The 22118-nt window shown below is 40.6% G+C and overlaps 2 protein-coding genes across 14 annotated transcripts in view; one reads left to right on the top strand and one right to left on the bottom strand.

The window, feature by feature from the left end:
- Nucleotides 1–2547: 2547 nt before the first annotated feature.
- Nucleotides 2548–10638, bottom strand: LOC122885032 (basic leucine zipper and W2 domain-containing protein 1-A-like). 2 transcript variants are annotated; one of them, XM_044215622.1, is made up of 12 exons: nt 10488–10638; nt 8871–8944; nt 8199–8375; nt 7832–7926; nt 7666–7731; nt 7373–7508; nt 5273–5382; nt 4853–5023; nt 4377–4523; nt 3916–4054; nt 3525–3647; nt 2548–3241 (listed from the first exon to the last, which is right to left on the bottom strand). In XM_044215622.1, exons 2-12 carry the CDS (start codon nt 8932–8934, stop codon nt 3210–3212), a joined length of 1260 nt encoding a protein of 419 aa, XP_044071557.1. In that variant the 5' UTR covers nt 8935–8944; nt 10488–10638; the 3' UTR covers nt 2548–3209. The 2 variants fall into 2 exon arrangements, with proteins under 2 accessions (XP_044071557.1, XP_044071558.1); XM_044215623.1 differs by lacking the exon at nt 10488–10638 and adding an exon at nt 10325–10347.
- A 1172-nt stretch (nt 10639–11810) lies between these two features.
- myo1b (myosin IB) overlaps nt 11811–22118 on the top strand; it is a 60813-nt gene continuing 50505 nt past the window's right edge. For 8 of the 12 annotated variants that reach the window (XM_044215608.1, XM_044215616.1, XM_044215613.1 and 5 more), the window contains exon 1: nt 20215–20358. In XM_044215608.1, coding sequence (XP_044071543.1) covers nt 20233–20358 — 126 coding nt within the window. In that variant the 5' untranslated portion in view covers nt 20215–20232. Of the gene's footprint in view, nt 11855–20211; nt 20359–22118 lie in introns of those variants that run through there. The other 4 variants (XM_044215621.1, XM_044215619.1, XM_044215618.1 and 1 more) reach the window with 1 other exon arrangement.

The raw sequence follows: 22118 nt of genomic DNA, 5'->3' as shown, positions 1-22118 counted from the left end.
CTCCAGGGACAGAGACCAACATGAGCTGAGTGGGGACAGCTGATAGACAACAGCGGCTGTCAGCCTATAAACCAGAAACTCTTCAGCCCTCTTGGTTTTAAGAGCTTAGCGGCTATTTCCTGTCACAGAGGTGTTCAGTTGTCCGTAATATGACTACACTGAGGTTGGGAGGCTGCACTGCTTTAGGTTGTTTGGCAAAAGTTGATCTAAGGACAAATTGGCAGCATTTAGTGAGTCAACATGTTGATCCTCATTTCCATATTTCACCTGTGTGCTAAGCCCGGCATTAGAGTGGTCTTCCATAAACACAAAAGCAGCAGAGCAGATAAAACTGGCCTGCGACACAATGCTGCTCGAAATGCAAAGCAAACAGATATCACTTACAATTTGCCCTAAACAAAAACAGTGCATCTTTTGTGCTCAGCACATGGCATGGTCGAAGGGGGGTAGTATTTTTTTGGTGAAAATCTGAGTAATTGTCTCAAGTCTCTCTCTTCTCATTCAAAAGAACCGTTGCTCTGTCTCCCTCTGTTTTCTGACATTATTCAGATAAGTTCTGCATTGCAGTCTCAGTCATGTTTACTGACCAAAGCCACAGTGTGAAATCCCGAATAATTGCTCTCCACAAGTCCCCTGGCGTTCCCTGGCACATTGTGCTGATCTGTTCAGTTCATGCAGGAAGCCTAACTGAGAAAGAATTTTCCAAAAATAAATTAAGTCAAGTTTTCTCTGACACATTTTTTCATGCCAGTGAAAAAAAGAAAAAAAAAAAGATTACAAAAATTAAAATCCACATAACTTTTTATTGTGAATGCTGCAGGATGATGGGATGAAAGTGTGTGTAAAAAGACACTAAGGGAATGCAGACACCTCTGGCCTCCCTGTAACTGAGAGACAAGTTTAAGTCTGTCTTGCACAGTTTGTTTAACAGAACCAGTTTTCACACCTTGACATGCCTTGAGATACACCTGTGAAAAAAAAAAAAAAAAAAGAGATAAGCCTTGGGATACCTACTGTATATCCAGCAGCATACGTAATTGCTTAAAATGGCAGCAATGAGCAAAACAAACAGATGTGTCAGGACACAGTGTGCACCAGAGCCTTCTTCCATACGCAGCCAGTCCCTGTATAAAATGACAGGCAGGAAGGAGCTCTGTGTGTGGTGTGAAGTGAGGCAGCGCTGGTAACAAGCAGATAACAGTCCCACCAAGATGGGATTGCCAATGCTTTGCACAGGAATGGATGGGGTTGGGGTGGCATCATTGCCATTCAGCACTGCGCACACGCAAATGTGCACACGCTCTCACACACAAATCTCAAAAGCAGCCGTGTTTCCCCCTGCTGGTATGTCACTCTCCCAAATTGTTTCATGTTCTTTAGAGTGACTAAATAAAACCAAAAGGCAAACAAATCCTCCTGGGACAGAGAGGCAGAGAAAATACTCGTGTCGGATACTTTGTAGTTGTGCCTGGTGTCTAATACTTTCTAGTCTGGTTTCTTCAAAATGGCATTTTCTATTTGAGCTTGACTATGACTGTGGAAGGTTTTAATAGGAGGAAGCATCTCTTAAGGACTTACTGCCATCTGTTGGTATTGAGTGAAACTGATTATCAATCAATAATGCTCTGTGCTCTGCTGTACTGTACTTTATAATATGGCTGACTTGGACTATATTCCATTTTATGTAGTAAGGTCATTGTAAAAACGCACGAGAAAATCTGACCTAGGTGTAAACAATTATTATTCAGGCATTCTGCTTCCTCCATATTTGCATATTGTACTGCTTTCTATTACCACTCCAGTGCATTCAAGGACCGGGTAAATGTCTGTATGGTGGCTGGTGCTGAAGTGAATCATTTTCCTCAACAAATTTGCTCAAGCATGCATGAATGGATCCTTTCCAGGAGGAAGAGATAATGGTCTTGCTTCCACACTTGTTAGAAGCCCAGGCCTACCGATATAAAAAGTATCAAATATAGAAATTTTGGTTGGTTGGGGAAACTAAGTTTCCTGACACTTAAAAATCACCGGCCAGGCATGAGGTTAAATATGTAAAATCACGACTTTGTTTTGCAGCGCAGCATTAAAATGAGCGGTCTGATTTTTTGGGGTTTTGGACTTTGTAAAATGACTTGTCGTAATGAATGTGCATGGATCTCCGTTTTCATAACATCTTGAATCACCATCTCACTCTCATTTGTGCATGCTTGACTGAGCCATAATTACCATTTAAAGTGGGATAGAAGTGAGGTGAATGAGATGGTTGTTTGCACCTCAGGTCACGCATGCTAGGCTGCCTTTCTTGATTACTTGATTAGGTGAGGCTAGAGGAGATCAACCAATGGAAAATTTTGAGGGAACACAGGTACAACAGATGGATTTCCCTGAATTTCTACAAGAACCGTTCCATATGATAGGCTGTTTATATACACTGTATATGACTGAAATGTTCTGCTAATTTCTTCTAATTGTTCAGAATATTTCTCCTATTTTCACACTATAGTAGTTATTTGATGTGACTATGTGTAATAGTAAATACAGCAGTAATGAAAACCATTAATTTCCATTTTATTTTAAAAAGTCAAACTGTATGGTAAAAGGGAAAAAAAATGACAAAGCTAGCATGGTTCTGTTACATAAGATGTATAGAACAATTAAAGTTTGTTTTATGGGGCATCTGCAACCATCACCATTGCATGTTTGAAATGGCACATCTCCATAACCAATAATGGAGACAGAATCTAAAAAAGTTGTCACATAATTGGCAGAAATGTAAAATGAGGTTACAAAAACAGTTTGCCTTTCAGAGGACCAAGATATCATGGCTGCACAGATGGACCTCTGGCAAATAAAAGTCCCATGACTAAATACAATAGCTCAGAAATATGCCCCCATACTGGCTAATTTTAAAGGGAACCATCTATCCAAAGAAAAGTCCCCCTTTGTTACATGAAAGGGGTGTTGATCTTTTTAGCTAAATGTGATCAGCTCCTTAAGGTATAAAGAGTACTGATTCTGACAGAAACCATGTTGAAAATAAAAACAATATGAAAGCCCTTACATTACAGTTCAACTAGATGTGAGGAGGTAGGGAATAGAACAGGAAAAAACGAAATATTGACAGACTTTTGTTACAAATCGTTCTACTGCATCTGATGCTATGCTGATGTAAACATACAAATGAAAATGGTAGTTATAGCTAGAGGTCCTCAGTCTGCCTCCTCTTCCTCTGACTCGGACTCTGGAAAAAAGGAAACATCAGTCAGCACTATGCTTAAACATTGATGCACACTAAGCTTCACCACCAATGTCATATACATCTAGAAGTGGGACAGAAAAAAAGACGCAGAATAAAGGGGATAAAACCGTTACATCTGTTTGTTATTCAGCACACACCCATGATGTGTTTTTTGGCAACCCGTGGCTGTGGGAGGTAGAACCAAAAACACAGACTGACAAAGACAAAAAAAAAGAAAAAAAAAAGAAAAAAAAAAGAAAAAAAAGAGAGAGACTGAAGTGCTTACCTTCCTCTGCGTTCTTGAGCCATTCAACAAACTTTTTCATCTGTTCAAGGAAAACGCTTTTTCCTTTGGCTAGGTGGGCTTCGTTGTACCATTTCAGAATTGCCTCCTCACTCAAGACATCCGCTTTTAAAAAAAAAAAACAACAAAAAACAAGGACATCCTGAATAAAAATTCAATTCAACATGACGCCAGCACCAATGTGTCCGCAGGTGCTTGAAAAACAAATGTCTCCTGGCAGGTTGACGGCATCAATCAAGACAAACTGTTGGCTATAATCTCTGGCCATCTGGCATCATTCACACATGCTTACGTAGCTTCCCACTATAAAATTAACTTTTTTTCCACAAATGTGAGGATGGAAAAAGGGGCCTTATGGACACAAATAACTTACCTTTGTAGAGCAGTACAACAATTTTCTGGAAGGCCTTCATGAAGTGGATGTTGTCGTAACAGTACTCCTGGATCTTCAGCAGGAGAGTAAGTTCAGAGAGGCCCTGGGAGGTAAAAGCCTTCAACAGTGGGCTGTATTGCTGAGAATGTAAAAAATGTGAGAAATTAGACTTACAGTTGTACATAAATCGTATATTCACACAAGGGGTGGGTGGGAGGTGGGAGAAAAACATTCAGATTTCTTACATTACTTTCACTTAGCCAGTGGAATGGCTTTGGGTTAGTAAATCAGTTATCTTCTCTGCAAAGTCCAAAGCCTAAAGCAGCCTGGACTTTGAAACATCTTTAAGGCGCAATTTAAGAGTGACATCCGTAAGTTTCTTTAGATCTCTCATTTCCAAGTGTGTTGTCATGACTACCACAGAGTCAAGAAACAGCAGAGCCATGTAACAGAGTTGTCACCTTTAAAAGTTTGATGGCTTGTTCTGTGACTAGCTCTTCCTTCTTGTTCCACTCCACGGAGCTCATTACACTGGACCAAATTAGTCCAATCATCGTCTGCTCGTAGATGTTGTTCTTCTTGATTTCCTCTTGGACGTAGGCGATGATCTGTAAGATCCGAGCCCAGAGATGGAACACACATTATTGGCAAAGCAGGCAAACCATGGCCAGCATATGCTGAGGCTTATTGCTTATCAAATCCTGCTTAAGTCTGGAGGTATGAAAACCCTGGCAGGATACAGAGGCTAATATATTCAGGTTGAGTGAATTTCAGTAACTTGTCATTGATTCGCTGCATCCTTTTCTCCAGCGCTCCTCAAGACAAAAAGGGGGCCGAGGTTAAGAAGAAAGCAATCTTAAATGCTACCCTCAGTGGTGTGATACATAAAAAGGGACTCAGTTAATGTAAAAGGATCTGAAAAACTAGCAAGGCTTACATCTTTGAGGGGGTCCCCACGTGACATCTGCTCCTGAAGCTCTTTCTGCAGCTCCTTCCGAGCACCTATGGACTGCTGATTTCTGGCAAAGTCTGAAAGCTCCTTGAGCCCAGCGTCTGTGAAGTACTTCGAGAAGTGCTCACAACTGCGCTTGTTGGCAGGGAACAGCTCCTGAAGAAGCACACAGTCAAATGTTGAATCGAATAAATGTTCAGCAATTAAGAAGCTTTTGTTCATTAATTGTCTGAGTACTTGATGCCACTGTAGCTTGGAACTCTGTTAAATGCATGCAGATTATTCATTTATTCTCAAACAAACAATCTTATTTAGAGTGCACGGACAGACTGTTGGCCGTTACTGCATTGGGAAGCATAATGCATCATCTTGTAAAGTTTTATGTATTTGAGATGTCATTCTCACCATGAGCCTGTTGTCCATGCCAACCTTTCGGAGACTGGCAGAAACAGAATTGATGTCCTTTTCAGAAAGCCAGGATTTGAAGAGTTTTACAGCAAAGCATGCCGAAACACCTGAACAAATGCATAAAAGATGTGTCAGCTGTTGCTAACAGACCTGCCAGGATAAAGTTAAGGCTGAGTAATACATTGGTAAACAACTCCACAGGATGCGATTACACAGGTTTTAACAGGAACAATGCCTTAAAAAACAAAAAAAACAATGATGTAGTCAACAAAATTAGTTTGGACCACAGGTTTATTTAATATGCATCTATATCTAAACAAAATACAATATGATTTTAGTGAACATCATTTCAGAGACATAGTTAGCAAATGTGATATAGACAACAGCTCCCTTCCATCTATCATAGGGGTTTAAGGGTCCTAGGCCAAATGGTGAGCAACGGGCACCATGGGCTGAAGCCGTCCATCAGCCATAGTTTCTCATTTTTTCCCTTTTGACAAGTAAAAGACATGTGGCTGACAATGCCAGGTCAAAGCAAAGCTAAACTTCACAGTGCTATCTGCATCTTTTTTCAGAAATTATAAATTCATGAGCATCTAATGACACCATTTAAACATATTCACTGAAATGATAGGCTAGTTTATTTTGTCTTTCAATAATGCTGGGTCTTCAGGTTTTGTTTTTTGGATTAGGAATATTAGGACTAGTAACTAATTATTTCCTCTCACGCAGGTGTAAAACGTACGTGTATGTCGTCTTCGCGAAGTCTTTGTGGTGGGTTTAAGTGCAACTTTTATCTTGAAGTGATGTTGGGCAAAGCATGTTTATTGCAGATATCCTGGTATCGGCACGTCGGCCGAAGTTGCAGTACGGAAAAGCCAAAGATATGTTTGAAGTAGTTGAGAAACATTCTCTCTGTTACATAATTTGTCCATCAGAAAGCAATGACAAAGTTTATTTTTCAACTGTAAAATGTCCCACTTAGTACATATCTTTGTCACAATTCTTAGTTTACCAATTTATGGGATGCTTATCAAAAATGTTAATTTAGTTACGCATTTATGTAAATATATGTAAATACTAGCCGATAGATTGTTATCAGATTTTTTTTTAAACTCTCAAATATTAATATTAGTATTAGCTGCAAAAATCCAGTATTGGTTGGACTATAGTTTGATCAGTTGCTCTTTGTTGACACTAGTTCTTTGAGGGTAGCTTGGTGTGTCAGTTTGTAAGCCATCAACTTGCGTGCATTTGTGACTGTCAACTAACAATAGCTAAAATGGTTTATGAAGATTTCCCCAAATGTTTAATTTGTGTAGTCAATGATTTCAAATGCTCTCATCATTGGAATTGCAAAGGATAATGTTTACTATACTTGTGAGGGTTAAACAGCGTTTTATATGCTTGATGCAGCTTTCTCAGATGCCACTGATATAAGACATGACTGTAGGCATCTACTGCTGTTCCATTATATACAACTCAGAAACATAGACTGGTTTCGATACTTGTTTCATTGCTCCATTATGTGCAGTCTGCACTAGATTTGGGATGGGGAAATTGTGGAATGTCTAGTTCGCAGCTTTTTAAACAATGGACTAAACAAGGATTTCACTCCTTACTTCCAAATATCTGAAAGTGTGCTAATTAATGAATTGTTCTGGGGGTAGTGTCTGGTTTCTGTCTCAGCACTTGTTGGCATAATTGCTTATCCCTCTTCTACTTATAAACTAATAACTGTCAAGCAGGCTCACATTAAGATGTAAATCTGTTAATTTTCACATATATCCTTAAAATGTGTGATAATTGTTAGGAAATCATTGAGAAGACTATACACTATGCATTTTAAATATACAGATGTTGGGAGAGAGAGTGAGAGAAAATGTAACAACCGAAGAGGATATTGTTTTAAAAAAAAAAAAAAAAAAAATCACAGGTATGAAAGAGGTACAAATACTGGTTTATATTGTTTTTCAAGATTAATTTGAAGCTACGAGATGATTCTCCCCCCTCTTCAGATTTAATTATTTTATTTCAGTTCTACTTGCAGACATTATCTGCAAAACAACACAGCTAGGCACAGCCAGAAGTAGGTACCTTCTTTGACTAGGTTCTCATTGAAGAGGCTGCTAAGAATGGATGCAGAGAGATTGCCGTTGGCCAGCAGAATTCCTGTTAGCATGGCCAGCTTGTTGCGCTCAGACTCTGTGAAGCCCTTGAGAAACAGCAACAGCTGGCAAAGAGCAAACATATAAACACAATCTTGTAGGCTGAATTGAGTCAGACATGCATTTATAATTTTGATTTGAACAAAATAGTCATGAATTCAGAAAATTGACCTGGACAGGAACTATGTGTTCCTGTAAAGATGCCTTTAGTAAAAGACAAACCTTTTTAATCTCCTCCTCAAACCCTTTCTCCAAGTATTTGTAACGCCTGATGAGCTTGTTAAAAACCTAAAAAAGGAAACACAAACCATGTTTCATTATTTGTACCAATAGATTTGATTCTTAACTTCCCTGTGATAACTTGATAACTAAATTTAATGGTATTTACCTGTGCATATGCCTGCATGGTCTCCATGTCCTCCTGTGCTTTGAAGAGACAGAACTCAGTGCAGGTCACGTCATCTGACAAGGTACCCCCAGGGGCTGAAAGGAAACAGATTTTCTTAATTTTGTGTTTTAAGTATTATTCTTCATACCTCCAAAGAGTTGCTTTACTTTGCATGATTTTGTGTCTATAGTTGCATAAAACCGAATGAAGAATATTAAAGGTTTTCCTCGATACTATTACTCTGATGTACAATGGTCTGAATTTATCACCTTCAAACTGATAATTCCACAAAAAAAAGGCCTTCTTGCTACTTTTTAAGATGTTTTTTGTAAAGGCAAAACAAATATGAAACAGTCCTGCCTCTTACCCAGCATTCCACCAGCCACAAGGATGTCGAATAGAGTCTCAGCATAGCGTCTGTAGTCAAGCTTGGCACCAGAGGCATCAAGGAACTTTGCGACAGCTTCCAAATCCGTGCCAGTTTGGTTCAGACCTTGTATGATGCTTTCCTGAAACTGGGAAGGGTCAAACCTCTCCTTTTCATCTGTTGAAAAGACATATTTACTTGAGTTTATCCCTGCCACTTACTTATGTCCTCATGACATTGTAAAAGACATGATATCCAAACCCATACTCAGGTCATGAACATATTCTCTTCCTTGCATAAGTTGCATTTCAATAGGACAACACATTTATGTTAGGTTACTGTGTGTGACTACTCTTCAGTGGCAGTGAAAAAAACAACACCCCTAAACTACATTTATTTGCCACAACATGTTTTGGTGCCTGACACCTTTCTTTAGTATACAAAGTGGCAATTAAGTTGACTATCTAGTCAGTGAACAAATAGGCATCAACCTTATCAAATCAAACCTTACAATCCTTTCCTGTGATTGTAAGCAGGTGAGGTGCTGGACAGAAAGGCCAGTAATATGAAAAGCTGGAAGACAATCAAGCAGCTGTTCTCCATGGACTACCCAAACAAGATAGCTTTAATTGTGTAGCATGCAGAACTGTGTGATGCCTTCAAGTTTCTCACCTCTTTTTCGGGTTTTGAAACGCTGGCCTGTTAGCGTAGGCTTCTGCTGCCTTTGATTACTCATAAAAGACACTCTGGAAGACAAAAAGGGAAATGAAATAAAATCAGGATTAGGAAATAAAAATGAAAATGATTTTCTACATTAATTTATCTATGATACATTGAAAAAAAGACTTGCACTTATATGCACATGGATTCCAGCTGTAGAAGAAGGCCGTTTGAAAATTAATCACAAGATAATTGTAATGGAAACAAACATGGGAACAACACTGGAGTTCGGAGTGGAGTGGATTGTTCTATGAGTCTGTGGTGGCCAGTGCTATCCTGTATGCTGTTGCATGCTGGGGCAGCAGGTTAAAGGTAGCGGACGCAAACAGACTGAACAAACTGATCCGTAAGGCCAGTAACATTGTGGGGGTGGAGCTGGACTCTCTGGCGGTGGTGTCAGAGAGGAGGATGCTGGCCAAACTACACGCCATCTTGGACAGTGTCTCCCACCCGCCCCATGACGTGCTGGCTAAACAAAGGAGCACCTTCAGCGGAAGACTCATCCCACCAAAGAGCACCACAGAGCGCCACAGGAAGTCATTCCTGCCTGTGGCCATCAAACTATTTAACTCCTCCCTCTAAGGATTAGTCTGTTTGACCCTAGGTCACTAAACTGGACATTGAGCATTACATCTTAATAATAATTGTGCAATATTCTGTTTACTACTCAAGTGCAATATTAGTTTTCCCTTGTTAGTTTTTCTTATTACTGTTACGGATATACCTCAATTACTCTCGACAGTACATGCACCTCCGCTTTTACTATTATTTATTACATAATTAGTGACATTGTATTTATACTGTACTTCACCATCTACCAGTAAACCCACTTGGTACTCGACACTTAGTTTATCTTATACTTATACCAACATGTTACTTAATTTATTTCTGACCTGTTTATAGTGTATAATATCGTTTTCTCCTGTGTGCACTGACGTAAAGAAGAGCTACTGGAACAAAGAGTTTCCCTACGGGGATCAATAAAGTATTTCTGATTCTGATTCTGATTCTGGTAATGTTTTGTTCAGTAAAATCACACATGCAGTGCAAGGTAAAACAAGCCAGACATTAGCCACCTTCTTTACCTAACATATTTTGGGGGCCATCTAAAGATCATTCACTGCTGGGTATAAATTACTCAACATTAATGTCAGCTGGTTAACGTTACAGTTAGAGGTAACCCACATTGTTACCAAAGGTAACGTTACCTCTAACGTTAGCTAGCTGGATAGATAGAAACTGTGTATTCATAGCAACAGTCTTGGACGTTTGTCTACCGGTGTTCACTGTTATGATGCGAATCTATCAAACGACATGACGTTAGTTAACATTACAAGCAAGATCTGTCAAAATGGCATAAACGGCGACACTAAAGATTTTAATTTTTAAAGACAGACAGAGCTAACCTGGATGCCTGACTTCACCGGGTAACATTACCGTTAGTGTTAGCTAACCTTAGCTAACTACAGTCAGCTTCACCTTCCTTTATTTTCCTGACGCAGAGCCACCATAAGCTTAAATATATGTCCATCACTCAATTACATTAAACAAAAGCAAACAGCTACTCACCGAAATCCTCTTTATGAGCAAAAACAGTCCGTGAAATAAAAACTAATACCACTGGACAATCAGTTCCAAGGAAAAGAGGAAATTGTAGACGTAACAGCGCATGCGCATTAACACGGAATCTATGTGGGTCATTACACTTATGTGGGGAGAGTACAGTTCACAAACTGTTAAAAACTGAGAAAGAAATGTCGGAGTGAAATAACCGTGGTACATTTACCAGCGACTGTACTACTTAATGCAATATGGTTGAATTTCTTATCTGTCTATTATGCAGGATGAAGTGATAAAGACAATCCCTGTAAATTAACCCCCCTGTAGGCTACAGTTCGAAGTCGTTGTCTTTGGGTAACAGGTAAATGAACAGAAGAAATGTTTCACCCCCCGCAGAAAACTGTAACAGGATCAGTTTCCATAGGTTTTAACCCCCTCTACTTAGGCACCAAACTGACCCAGAGATAGTACCATTAAACAATGGGTCAACAAATCGTTGCTATCTATCATTAAGACACAGGAGGGGGGTGTTGTGCTGTCGGGTGGATGGTTGGGATAAAGGGAAAACTTTAATGTTGCGTTACGATTTACCTCGTAAATCTTGCTTCTGATTCCAAGAACTTCTCTAAACATGCTTGGTGAAATAATTCCCCCCACAAAAAGATTGAAATTTGAGCCTAATAATTCCTATTAGCCTATTTACATAGGCCTATGCTAAACAACATGTTTCAAAATAGGGCCTATATGACTTTACCATATGCTAAGTCCATTCGTCCTTCCCACATTCATCATTTATTCATTCATTTTCCAGAAAGTCTATCTCGTTAATAGGAAAAACCCATCATCTGGCCCACGGAAGGTTGTGTTTAGGCATACATTCAAACTATTTAGTTATGCTGTTTGAATGTGAAGTTTAATATTAGAAGTGGCTGGTGTTTGGTAAACAGTTGGTGTGGTTAAGGTTGTGGAAATCTTTGTATTTCCACATAATCACTGTGGGATTCATGGAGAGTGGACAACAAAAGTACATTGCAGTGGACTATTTCCGACAGGATTTGAAGGCATCACTACCCCCCCCCCCACCCCCCCACCCCCAGCGCTGGAGGTGATTACGGGACGCTGGACTTGCCCAGAGACGCCGCTCCAGCCACTCCCTACGCCCGGCGGACCCTGCACTCTCAGCCATCCAAAGCTCCATTCAAAGTGCCGAGAGCCACGTTCAGCCGCATCCAGCACAGCAGACACGAGTTAAAGCAAAGGCAGCGGGGAAGGGCTTGAGGAGCCACTCCTGACTTGGAGAATCACCGCTGGGATCCTACTTTTGTTCGTAGAGTGGATTTAGGACGAGAGGGAGCAACTCTTACGGAGATAAAGAGGCAAGTTTGGCATCTTCTGTAACTTGGCTAGGTGGTGAGAATGTAACAACTACGAGTCCTTTCTTTTCGTTTGGCTCCCATCTGTTACACTCGCTGCAACTTTTTCTCAAAAGTTACCTTCGCATAGTCTTTAGACCGTCTGCTCCCCAACTCATTCATTCGTCCTCACTTCGTGCGGGAGGGGGGGTTGGGCTTTTTTTTTTGTTTAATCTTTCTTTTTCTTTGTGAACCAGTTGTAATGTTTGGAGGATAAAACTGCGAGGAAATGACTATGTCCGACTTTAGTTTCGCCGTTTTTGTCTCTTTCTTAATCCAAACCATTGGATTGCTCGTTTAGCAACGCTAATGAAAAGCGTGGTCGCTAATTGCCCACATCTGCGGGTTTAAGCACCATCTTTGTAACCCAAGACAGTCAGACCACTGCAGACCCCGACGCAGAGGACAGTAGGAGCAGCACATGTGTCAACTTTCTTTTTGAGATGGCACTGTTATCAAAGTTTGGCTTATTCAGCGCTGTGCACACAGTATCCTGTGCGGTGACGGCACATATTCGTATCATTACACTTCTGCACAATGTGTGAATGTAAAACTGTCTGTGAAATGGGCGTTTTAGTCAGTTGTAAAGGGTTAAATGAAAACTGTAAGCTCTGACTTCCACTTTGGGATCATTCGAAGTAAAACAACCACCATCTTATTTCATTTCAATTATATCCTTACATTATGTACACTGATCTGTGGATACAAGGGAGAAAACAAAAAGATCACTGTCAGCTGTAAAAGTAGATAAACTGACTGAAGGTGGGTTTACCCTCCAGTACGCCCCTGGTTTTCTTAATGCGACTGACTGGAATAAATTACTGCTCAGCATGGACTGCATGAATAAAAGTATTCACCTCTCTGAGAAACATCCCAAAATTCCTCCTTGTCAGAGTTGACCTGCTTTCTCTCTGCTGGGGATCCCCTGTGGGCTCCATCCTGAAATTTACAAAATCAAACGAGGAGGGGAATACCTTTTTGGGAAGGAAAACTATAGTAGATTTTGGGAAAAAGCTACATCACACTACAATATCAATGTATGCTGTTGTTGCATTAGATAAAAAAAAAAATAGACTGAAGCTTTATTCTATATGTGCATGTATTTTGGAAATGTTAAAGTGATTTAAATGCATGTAATATTTTTGTCACTGGAGCATACTTGGTGCATGAATCAAACGTGTCTGCATTATCTAACTGGAAACAGCAACTCAAGGCCTGCTGATTGTACTCAGCCTAAACATGTTTTATCTTGACTTTGACTCTCGCTCTTTTTTTGCATGAAGCAGTTTAGTCCAAACTATGAGCATTTCCATACATTTACAGTATATAAATATTCATGCTTCTAAGGAATTGGGGCCCTAACTGATTGAAAACATGACTTCAGTGGAAACGTTACAAACTTGTACTTGTTACGCTTGAATTGTTCTAGTTTGTCGCTAGGCTGCCTTTTTGATGCAAGATTGTTTTATGTTTGGCTCTGCTTTGAATCCTGCCGTTTCTCAACTCCTAATTCCATTTGTGAACTTGAAATCCCAAGAGGATCAGATAGGACCTTTTTTTAAATGTATTTATTTATTTTTTTATGGACTGTGTCTTTCTCTTTTGTGGTTTTCCACAAATATGTCCCGCCTCTGTTGGCCAGAGTCTCAGTGGGGAAACCAGATGGGAACTTTATTGCCTCAACTGATCAAACAAACAGTGATGTAAGATGTGAAAGGTAGTGTGTGGAGTTGCAGAGTGACTCCTGGAAAAAGTAACAACCGTTTAGCTCAGACTTGGAAGACGACATTGTGTGGGACTGCTGACCGCTCTAGTAGCTCTCCTCAGTGTGAGCTTGTTGGCCGGCTTGCTTTAAGTTGCATCAGTGTCTTTTTTTCTTTTCTTTTTTTTTTTTTTTTTAATGTGCCAAAAGCCGCTTCATGAACACTGTCGGGATGAGATGGTGTGGTCTAATGTGGTGTGCGTAGAGGACCAAAGTCCCCCAGCCAGTGCCATGGTGATGAATAGTGTTTGCACATGTCTGTCCGTGTAGCTTAGTGTAGTGAGGCATGCGTCTGGTGTTAGCCCTGCATCGACAGAGAGAGGACAGGGGCACACATGTGCAGCTCCACTGACTGGACCATGAAAACCTTCAGCAAGAGAGACTGGTTTTTGCAGCCTCTCTTATAGGAGGATTGAAGCCAAGAAGCATAAAAAGTCCTCTGAATGATTTCCAATTCAGTGCCTCATCAACTTCGCAACACCTTTTTTTTTTTTTTTTTTTTTTTTTTTTTTTTTTTTTCCTGTTTCTTTACGTTACTTTGGAGTTAAAAGTAAAAATCACACATCGTCCTCAAGTTCACTATCCTAACAAAGAACTTTCCCCTGTGCTGTCTAACATTTTCCACCCATTCAACTTAACTGCTTAAACTCTACGTCCTCTGTCTCCCTATGGAGCGAGAGTAGTAAGGCTGTACGTTTTGATTCAGCTGACTGTTGCTTTGTTAAATCCAGTACAGCTGCTTTCTCCATTCACTTATGGGAAACCATGCCAGACCAAGTGTTTGACTGCCTGTTGTGCAGACGACGCTGAAGCTGCTAATGCAGAGCAGTCTGGGGAACATTTGAGTGCATTCATGTACTATAATACAGTGAAAAATTGTAACCTTGCAGGGTTCTCCTGTGTGCATTTATCTGGTAGTGTATTAGTGGTTGGGGCACTTTAGAGCTATTGTTACTGGTAAAGTGCAACAGCTTGGGCCCTGAGGATGGAGAAGAGGAGTGTTGACCATGTACAGAATAGAAAGTCCATAGAAAGGGCTTTCATATAAAAGGTGCCTAAAAGGTACTAAGTTAACCGCCACCTATTTCATGATGCGGGTTGAAATCAGTGGTAAAAGCTCATAGCTTTCACCTGGTCTATCCATCGTGTATAAATCACTCTTGGTTTCTGCAGTGTGTTTATACTACTAAGGGAAATAAGTATGTATAAGGGACATCTTAGCACATTTATTCCACATTGCTTATGAAGAGAAGGGGGTAATGACAAACATTAATCAGCTTCATTCGTGAAAATAAATACATGCTTAAAAAGTAAGACTAACCCTCTAATAACACCGTCACAAATGATTTTAAAGCCCCTGAAAACTTGGATTCCAATCTTAATTTATTCTCAGACATTACATATTCATGAAGAAACCAAAGTAAAAAAAAAAACAAACAAACCATCCTTGGTATTATTATTTTTAGTAGTCAAAAACTCAGCTAATCTGCAGTGTGTGGGTGTGATCTGATTGATAGTTGCCTGGAAACATAAATAAACAACCCCTTTTCATGGCAGACATTTTGACATGTCACAGTAGGAAACGCACAGGTGTAAATAATAAAATTTTATGATGGCTGGGTCACTGTCACACTTGAATAAAACAGAGCCATCGTTAATGACATTAGTAACACCTGTGCTTTTCCTACCTTTAAGGCCCGATCCACTTTTATATAACCTCCTCTGTCGGAGTATAAACTATAAACAAGAGTGTTGGTTTGCAGACATTGATGAGACAGGACGTGATCAGGCCTGGCGTTACAAGTCCAAGTGTCTGCTGTGAAAAGGGCCTTGGATCACCACACTTTGATTTGAAATGTTGCTAAAACCTGATTGTTGCGTCGCCATTTTCCAACTGTGCCCCGCCCACTTCAAAACAGTGAGAAGCACAGACAAATAGAGAAATCTTTCATGTGACAGTACCAGAACTGTTCCAACTCGGGCAGATTATTTTGTGATCATGTAGGACCCCGTTGCTCATAGTCAGAAGCTGATTAAGAAAATATGTTTTCAGAGCCTTTTTAGATCTAACACATCAGACAGTTATTCCTATCAGTCATCTGGTCTCTTTTCAATTGCGGTTTTGAATGCCTAGTGGATTAATTATGGTATGGTTGTTTCATCCTTTGTCATTTTGATTGCCAGCTGTAGCCTTGAGTTTTGCTACCAGCATTGATGTATCCCTGCTGTTTGAGCTGTATTGTAAATAAAGCGCAGTGTTTGTTTGGGTTACGGGTTTATGTTTAACCAGTCCGGATGGTTGTGTGGCATGAAATCTCCGTTCCACTCGCGTGCACTTTTGCCAAAGAAATCATCAAACAGCAGTCATTAAGTGCAAGTTGTTCAAAAAGGTTTTTAGTTTGTCTTTGAGTGTGTCAGCCTTTTGTGCACCTGGAGCGTTGATGAGGACTCTGGATTGCAGGTCCCTTTCTCAGGCAGCAGCTCACTCTCTGCCCCTCTAAGCCTCTGTCCTCTCTGTCCTGGCCTTCTCTTTGGCACAGCCCCATGCCCTGCTGCTGCTCCATTAGCGAGGGCTTTAATCTCCATCATTGCCAGCAGCCTGTGATGTTGTGACTCTCCTGCCCCCGCGACAAGGCCGGCTTGATCCACGGGGAATTTACAGACTATTACGCTGCATAATAGATTTTATTATCATTTGTTTGCACATAGACGCATGCCACTGTGTTCTCAAACAACCTCTCCCAAGTTAGAATGACGCCAATCATCTTTTGTTGTAGCTCACACAATACCCTTTTGCTTTCTCACAGACCACATGTCATTGTAGACTGCAAGCATGCTTTGTTGATCATGAATTATTATTATAGATAATAATTATGAATTATTGACCATTTCAAAGTTCATAGCCACTCTGAGCTGCTTTATTTTTAATCATGTACATGCATCCTAACAAGTAACAGCTGGCTTATTGGCTCCATGTTTTGAATTTTCTCTACCTCTGTGTTTTGCATGCATGTGAATGTCTGCACGGCTGTTCACTTTTGGTTGAGTGACTTTTATCTTTGCTAAAGAACAGAAGAGAACACGTGGCCTCAGCCTACGACCTGTAAATAATACAAGCACATTTAATGGTGTTTCTTCACATTTTCCTCGTAGCTTGACCTGGCTGGGAAATATAGGTCAGAGGCAGGAAGCAAAGCATGTCTCATAATATTGTTGCTTACATGCATTAAAATCCAGCCCACTCGTCACTATTGGACTTTTGATGATTTAAAATCTCTCACTTTTATTTTTCTGTTGAGCAACTTCTGTGACTTGTACTGTATGTCATATGTAAGATCAAAACAGTGCACTTCTCCTGATCAAAGTGTACTCTAGCTGATTATGAATAATGGAAGATAGTTGTACCAGGAAGCAAAAAGTAATTATTAGGGAATCCTATTGAAACACTTTCCATTTTGCTGTTACATTTACCCATCATTCTTGCACATGTTGCAAAGAGTCAGGTTTCAGAGAGCACACTCAGTTAAGGCGACATGCATCCAGATGAGGGTATCTGGCCGTAAGTTTCGCTACATCACTGATCATGAGGTTTAGATTTGAGATTAATACTGTAGCAGCTAAACCATGCTGGCACATGTGATGCTTACCTCTTAAACATGCATCAAAGAGATTTAATCAATCTCTCTGATGCATTTTTACATAAGAGAGATTGATAAAGCGGGACACTTCTAATCCAGTTTCTAAGAGTAATTCACCAAAGGTTTATACAAGGGTTGTTTTGATTTAGACTGATAAAATGAGGGTATTTATAATAAAATGTCCTTTGTGTGTACATTGTGGAAAACCATAAAACATCTGTGTTTTTTACCAACATAGACTGGTTATATTCCTCATCTCTCTACCACTCAGCAGTGAGGATAATCCCCTGAGTTTAATCAAGGCTGTCAGGTTTTCTCTCATTCGCCCCCTTTGGATCCAGAACAACAGTTAGCAGCATGCAGCAACTCTTATTAATGGGATTGTGTTACTGGCTGCCTAGAAGCCAGCTCCAAATCTGGGGTAGTGGGTTATCAGCTGAGGGCATCCGGCTGCAGACAGATGAAATATGTTGTTGGTCAGACTGGCACAGGCACCCGGACGACATGGACACACAGTGTTCTTCCCCATATCGCCCAGACGCTTCAGCATCTGTTTTCACTGAGGAGGATTAGGCTATGTCCTTTAAACTCCTGTTTGTTCAGTTTGTCCAGAGACTAGACCAGAACTTTCAGTGTAAGCATGTCTGTGCACTTACAGGCAGTAGGTTGGCAGTCGCTGGGTAGTTAACTACTTTGTAGTAATTGGTTTGAACATTATTGATTGTGGCAGGCTAGTGCATATATTATCTGATGCTCTGGATGGCCAATGGTCAGTCTGTCTATTTAAACGTATGTAATACTCAGCGCTGTTGAGAGTAACAAAGAAACCTGGGATGCTGTAGCAAAGCAGCAGCACTATGAAGCTCTACACAAAGATAACATATGGTGTGAGATCACAGAGCAGGCGACTGCTGTTTCATCCCTCCAGAGAATCAGCAGCTGTGTGAAAAGGAAATAACTTGTTTTAAAACTGTGTTGCAGGCAACCAAAGCAAGACATGAGCCGTCACTGGGAATGTTTTGGCACAATGTTATAAGGCCGACACGTTGCACTAGTCAGCGGGCACAAAGTAACAGACCTCACTGGACTGTATATCCCTCTGAGTCAAGATCGAGCTGTTGGTGTCTTTGCATCACTGCAGCCCTTTTTTAAAAGTGCCTTACTTGCAAAAGAACATCAATCATTTTTCAACATTCTTCCCCATCTGTCTTGGCCCACCTTTTTAAAGATTTGTTTCCATGCTGAGTGTGAGAGTGAGTCGTTTTGGAACTTGAATCCTACCAAGAGCTGGGCAACTTCTTTATGGGCCAATAACATTGTGCCCTGCAGGGGAACAGAAGCCAGGGAAAAAGTAAAGTGGAAGTCTACACAGGAGATCTATTTTTTCAGGAATGCCATGCTGCTCCTAAGTTGCTGCAAAAAGTTGATTAGAGAGCTGATAGAGGGTTATGCCTTGGAGACAAAGTGAGGGTTTTGTGCTGAAATGTTGGTGCTTCGAGTTGTCCTGATTTGGCTGTCCCCCAGTTGTTTTAGATCACATACTGTATTACCCTCTAATCCACTTGTTTAATCCCCAAACACGAACTTGCCACGTCTATCAAATATTTGTGTGATATTAATCTCAGCAGAAAATTGTGTTTTTCCTCCAGGCAGGGTCTTTTCAGAGTGTCAGATATTAGCTAGTTTCGGGGCTTCTTCTAATTTCCACTCCCATCACTACTTTATTGATTTAAAAAAAAAAACACATCTTCTTCATCAGAGTGCATATGTAGCTTTGCCATAATTTTATTCTGGTCCAGCCAGTGCAAAAAAAAAAAGACATCTGTACTAAGAAAGCAGTGAACAATAGATGACTACATGGCCTCATCTGTCTGTCACTACAGCAGACATTGGGTTTTTAGTACAGCAAAGCCCTGTATCAAGTCCCTGAATGTATCCTATGCTCCTCTTTTATCTCCAGCCCTATAGCATCAGGATTACTGTCCCAAAGGAGATGGGAGGCAACACTGAACTGAAAACTGCCACCCCCAGCAGTGTCTTTGTCAGGGGGCACTTTAGCCCAGATCCTTTACTGGCCACAAATATTATATTGCTGCAACACGTGTGTGTTGCGAGGGGGGGGGGGGGGGCTACGAAGCAGTTTACTGTTTTGGGGGCTAGTTCTTTGATTTATAAGAAGCCCTGAAACAGGAGCAGATTCCAGCTGAGCAGACACCCAGAGGTCAAGGGCAAAGTTCCTTAGTTATGTAATTGCCTATGGGACATTCTCGCATGCCACAGGAGAACAAGACTGAATAGCCAATCGAAAGGCCCCGCTCCTCCCTTGGAGTCAAACCACTGCTGTACAAACATGTCCACCCCAGAGATTGTTTGCATTGGCTAAGTTTAGGACTGTTTATTTTCTGATCAGAGAATGCCTCTTAAAAAACGTTGCCGGAGACCTCACAAATAATGGACAACAAACCTAAAATAATGGCCTAATAGGTGTAATAAATTGATAAGTTTCTTGAACCAGTTCTCACCAAAACACATTATGTATCCTTTAGGTCTAACAAATGAGTTAAGTGAATTTTCTTTCTCATGAAACACATGCAAAGCTGATTTTTAAAAGATATTTTAAATCATGCATTGTTTACGTCTATGTTTGCTTGCTAGCAGTTTACTTCTTCACCGACTTTGCTGGCTAATTATGTTTGTTGGTGCATTACCGCCACCTCCTGCCGATATGCATAATAGCGTGAAACCAACGGCTGGGTGAGAATCGCACCACTCTAATGCTTTCACGTGTGCATGTGCTTATATGTGCATGCATGAAACAAACAAAACAGGGGCTCAAAGAAACATTTCTCCATAGCGCTACTAGTGGTCAAAAACTCAATTAACAGTATGCATGATGTATCTCTTCCTTCCTATCTGTGCAGGGGGGGACACCTGCAGCCAAAATGGAGGTGAAGACATCACTTCTAGACAACATGATTGGGGTTGGCGACATGGTCCTCCTAGAACCCCTGTCTGAAGACTCCTTCCTCGAGAACCTGAGGAACCGCTTTGACCACAATGAGATCTACGTAAGTCTACCATTTGCTATTCAAGTAATGATTGCATGAATATAACTGAACCCCATTTGAGTAGCAGTGTAACAATATTGTGTTGTATTAGACTCTTTTGCTTGTCCCACCCTGCAAAGACTGATATAGACGGCTTCCCTAAGGAAGCACGCAAAATACTTTTCATAACTCTATTGTTCCTCCATTCCCTCACTCATTTTAGTCTTGGGTACAGAAGTGGCACAGTAACAGACCACAGTAACCAGCCAATCAATAAATCACATCACCGAGGAATGTAGATGAGGCCCTTTAAACGAGGCATGAAATCCAGAGCTCAGGGACAAGGCAGACGGGTCTGTCTATCTCATGAAGAATGGGGTTTTTGAACTCTCATCCCTGCATCAAGCAATTGGTTCTGGGCTGTGGCACTCCATGATTCTTCTTCTCTGCAGGTTGGCTGCTCTAGACGTAAGCCAAGATGATTACAGCTGTGCTCTGGTTGCTATTGGCTCACAGGGCTCAGGGCCCCAGGGATGATGTCACCTCATATAGCGATGATTGCCTTAGTGACGCGCTAGATATTTTGTCGAGATGCAGCCCACATCCTGCTGAGGAATGGGAATGGTGTTTTCACATTTCAGATTCCCTCAATTTTCTGTCCTAAACTATAACCTCAGGGCTTTTTATTTCCTGTGTGGTGCTGACCTAAATGTTGTGGAACTAGTTAAACATGCACAGTTGTCGTTTTTTTAAAAAGGATTTATGTTTTATGGTCCTTCAAGTTTTCATTGCACTGGCGCAAAATCTTAATATTTCTGACTTACATTTTTAGTTCAGTACTGACTGCCTATGAGGTGCAAGTAAAAATGGCATCGTCATGGAAAGGTAAATCACATGGTCCAAAGTCTATAATGGAAGCTTTTTGGTGGCAAGCTGCACCTCAAGAGTGATGACCAGGAAAAGCACTGTAGCCTATACTTATCCAATAAATCTGTGGTTTACAATCCTTGCATGTGAATGTGTTTTTCCCTCATGTGGCATCATTCCTTACAAATGGCCCCAACCCCCACCCCAAACTATCATATGACATCTCACAGCAGAAGAAACATGGCTTTGTTTTCCAGAAGGACAGCGCATCATGTATCCAATAACTGTGGAAAATCAAAGAGAATGAAAATCGCCCTGTTAACTGTTGCCTTGCTTCTTATGTCTGACTCTTCCTCTTTTTCTGAGTGTTTCTCACAAGTTTATTCAACTCCTGAAGCCCTCTTTGTTTTAAACCATAACCTTTGCATTGAGTTGCGTTGGGTGTAATGCCTTCCTTTCCTTCACACCAAAATTGTAGCAGGATGATCAGTCCCAATCTTTATCCCAAATGAATTCTCTTAAAAGTTTAACTAGCATCTACATAAGTCATTTTAATGCCTTTTCATGACAGATGAAGAGATCAAGATACCTACAAATGTTTTGTTCATAGTTGGAGGTCTCAGCCCCACCCATTTTTAATTAACCATAATCCTAGACCCTTTAATGCCTTTTCACACCTGCCAGTTTTTCAAATTAACAGAAGTCATATCTGTGCTGTCTTGTACGCATATTTCCTGAAGTGATGGATTTTCAACATTGTGGTTAAAAAGCTGAGTGACAGAGAAAAAATTAACTCATTTATGTAGCCGTTGGGCATGTGATGTATCATCCAAGCAGCTATAATTTTAGTGACTAAACAGATGGAGTTTTATAACAAGCAGGACAGCACGTGTAGAAATGCAGTAGAAAGAAAA

This window comes from Siniperca chuatsi, linkage group LG12 (assembly GCF_020085105.1).
Source record: "Siniperca chuatsi isolate FFG_IHB_CAS linkage group LG12, ASM2008510v1, whole genome shotgun sequence".
NCBI classification, from domain to species: domain Eukaryota; kingdom Metazoa; phylum Chordata; class Actinopteri; order Centrarchiformes; family Sinipercidae; genus Siniperca; species Siniperca chuatsi.
Note: the sequence above shows the minus strand (reverse complement) of the source record. Positions and strands in the feature narration are given on the sequence as shown.

Excerpts from the sequence above, each read along its gene's own strand:
- LOC122885032 (XM_044215622.1), bottom strand. The coding sequence starts at position 8,934 with ATGAGTAATCAAAGGCAGCAGAAGCCTACGCTAACAGGCCAGCGTTTC. Across the intron at positions 7,509-7,665 it reads TTGAGGAGGAGATTAAAAAG|CTGTTGCTGTTTCTCAAGGG; the intron begins GTTTGTCTTTTA and ends GCTCTTTGCCAG. Across the intron at positions 4,055-4,376 it reads AAGCCATCAAACTTTTAAAG|CAATACAGCCCACTGTTGAA; the intron begins GTGACAACTCTG and ends TTACATTCTCAG.